We start from the raw sequence: 3,171 nt of genomic DNA, 5'->3' as shown, positions 1-3,171 counted from the left end.
GTATATACAACTTTAATTTGGATGTTAGAATGTAGTCTCAAGACACCCCGGATTATGGTTGATCATAATATTTCTTTGTGATAAATATGTCTTTGATCGAATGGTTCAAGAAAACTCCAAAGCTCTATCTACATCATTCCATCTGTAATTTCTACCTCCAATATATTTTTGCATCAATATTATGTTTAGATCGAAATATACAATTTTATAAATTTTCAATTATATCAAATTGATATGAAATTCAACATTTATAATTGAACCAAATCAAATTAAAAATTGTTGTTTTTGAACCTATAAAATAGGAAAAACATATCAGACCAAAAGCCCAAGACTCAAAAGCCCATTAAATTAAGGCGGGAATAAAAGGCTTTTAGTTTTTTCAATCGTCCCGCCAATAAGCGTTTGGCTTCCCTCGCAAGCTGTTTCCCCCCTAATATATAAACCCCAAACACCTCAATATCTCACATTCGTCAAAATTCCCCAAATTTTCGTCTCTTTCAAAACCTAGCTCTAATTTTCTTATTAGAATCTCTAGATTTCCATCCTTTTCAGTTGAAAAATGTTGGAGCTAAGGTTAGTTCAGGGGAGTCTCTTAAAGAAGGTGATGGAATCGATCAAGGACCTAGTAAACGACGCCAATTTCGACTGCTCAGCCACCGGATTTTCGCTCCAGGCGATGGACTCGAGCCACGTGGCGTTGGTCTCTCTTCTTCTTAGATCGGAAGGCTTCGAACACTACCGTTGTGACCGGAACATTTCCATGGGTATGAATCTGAGTAACATGTCTAAGATGCTAAAGTGCGCTGGAAACGACGATATCATCACTCTAAAGGCTGACGATGGCAGTGATACCGTTACCTTCATGTTTGAAAGCCCCAGTAAGTACATCCATTTTCTTTTCAAGCTGTATAACGTTAATTGAGGTTTGGAATGGGCGTACTTGTGGTTCTAGATCCTGATAGTGTATATCATCCTTTACGAGTCTTCTAATTGATGATTATGTTAACATATAGTACCTGTTTGAAGTTCATGTTCAGTTTTGTAAACAATAAGGGTCTTATGCCTAGACATAAACACATAATTTGTTGTTAAATCTGATTTTGGGGATTCTTTGGTGGTTAAGTATGCTAATCTCTCTACATTTATATAAACTGATGTTTTAATCTCATGACCTACAGCCCAAGATAAGATTGCTGATTTTGAGATGAAGCTTATGGACATTGATAGTGAGCATCTTGGCATACCTGAAGCAGAGTACCATGCCATTGTTCGGATGCCTTCATCTGAATTCGCAAGAATTTGCAAAGATCTCAGCAGCATTGGTGACACAGGTAACCAGATCTTCACAACATTTGTCATTAACACCATTAATATCAAAAAGATAATCTAATGTTTTGTTTCGTGCTTGTAGTTGTAATCTCCGTGACTAAAGAAGGTGTCAAGTTCTCAACAAGAGGTGATATTGGAACTGCAAATGTTGTATGCAGACAGAACACAACAGTAGATAAGGTAATAAGCAGAAAACTACACATACAATTATTTTACTAATTGATTGCAAATGTTTGTTCTAAAATGGTTTTGATTTGAAATTGCAGCCAGAAGAGGCTACTGTGATTGAGATGAATGAACCAGTGTCTTTAACATTTGCATTGCGATATATGAATTCATTCACCAAAGCTACACCACTGTCAAGCACTGTCACACTCAGTCTATCTTCAGAGCTTCCGGTGGTGGTTGAATACAAGATAGCTGAGATGGGCTACATAAGGTTTTATTTGGCTCCTAAGATTGAAGAAGATGATGAAGAGAACAAATCTTGATTTAAAGCTTATAAGTTAATGGTATTGTTTTATCAGTTACTTTCTGTAAACTTTCTTGTAGTTTTGTTCTTTGGATCATCATCATGATCGTTAGTACCTTTGCCTCATTGATGTTTTTTTAGTTAATCTTTAATGATGATTAAAATCGATGTTGTCGTTATCAAGCTACTTTAGTAGAAGTGGATAAATGGTTGAAACAGTATTTTCAACCTATTGTTCAATCATCAATTGTCTGCTATAACAATGACGAAAGTTTTTATACTTGTCTCCACTCTATCTAAAACATTTGGAAGCTGAACATTGTCAAATTCTCAATAACTAGAATTGATACACATAGCAAAATAGATGATAATGGTGCAAGGAAACTTCTTCAGTACAACAATTTGGAAAGAGGAATGAGAATGAAAACAATCTGTAATACTTCAAGTTTAGGCCTATTTTTCTAATGTACAGTTGGTTTACTAAAGATCCTCAATAAATCAGTCCCGTTGAAGCAAACAAATCGATCTGAACGTGCGCTGGTAATTTAGCCTCCAACAGTCATTCACGGAATTAGTGCATACCTAGATTTATTGATTTACCCTTGTAAAAATGGAAATGACTGGATCATGACAACTTTGTCAAGAACTGTAGAAACTCTAGAAATAACATTTGGAAAGATTTCGAGTGTTAAATTATAGTTGGCTGCCATTCTAGGAAAAATATTAGAGTTTAAGACGTGTTTGGCAAAAGTAGTTGTTGTTAGCAGGAAGTTAGTAGCTGGTAGCGGGAAGCTATATCTTTTATTTGTTGTATAAATGTTTGGTAAAAGTAGTTGGAAACTTTTGAAATATATAAAATTACATAAAAGGATAATTGATTAAAAATAAAAAAATTATGTAAGTATATTTTTAAGGGTAATTAATGGAAATTGATTTCAAAAGCTTCGTAGTGTTTTGTTAAAAGCTACATGAAGTAGCTTTTAGAATCGGAATGTTTTGTTAAAACTAAAAGCTAAACGTTTGTACTGCCAAACGAAGTTTTTTGTTTAAACTAGAGCGTTTTGTTAAAAGCTAGAAGCTTCCAAACGCTTCTAAAAGCTCCGTGCCAAACACGTCTGTAGGAGTAAAAATGTATTTTTATATAAGTTAAGACCATCCATTCATTAACTCAAAGACAATCAGAATAACCATGTTCTCAAAACATCAAAGTATTTTGTAAATCTAAGTCAAAACCATCCATTCATTAATTCAAAGACAATCAAAATAACCATGTTCTCAAAACATCAAAGTATTGTGTAAATCTAACCATGTTCTCAAAATATCAAAGTATTTTGTAAATTTATTCTAATAAATGAAAGTTTTTTTTTTTT

At 33.8% G+C, this 3,171-nt stretch overlaps 1 protein-coding gene across 1 annotated transcript; it reads left to right on the top strand.

The window, feature by feature from the left end:
* The first annotated feature begins 466 nt into the window (after window positions 1–466).
* LOC145048259 (DNA sliding clamp PCNA-like) lies at window positions 467–1,980 on the top strand. Its single transcript, XM_078996705.1, has 4 exons — window positions 467–878; window positions 1,179–1,331; window positions 1,412–1,509; window positions 1,596–1,980. Exons 1-4 carry the CDS (start codon window positions 560–562, stop codon window positions 1,818–1,820), a joined length of 795 nt encoding a protein of 264 aa, XP_078852831.1. The 5' UTR covers window positions 467–559; the 3' UTR covers window positions 1,821–1,980.
* The last annotated feature ends 1,191 nt before the right edge of the window (window positions 1,981–3,171 follow it).

Source organism: Lactuca saligna, chromosome 5 (assembly GCF_052625555.1).
Source record: "Lactuca saligna cultivar CGN05327 chromosome 5, ASM5262555v1, whole genome shotgun sequence".
Classification (NCBI taxonomy): Eukaryota; Viridiplantae; Streptophyta; class Magnoliopsida; order Asterales; family Asteraceae; genus Lactuca; species Lactuca saligna.
The sequence above is the reverse complement of the archived record's forward strand: the minus strand, read 5'-3'. Positions and strand labels throughout refer to the sequence as shown.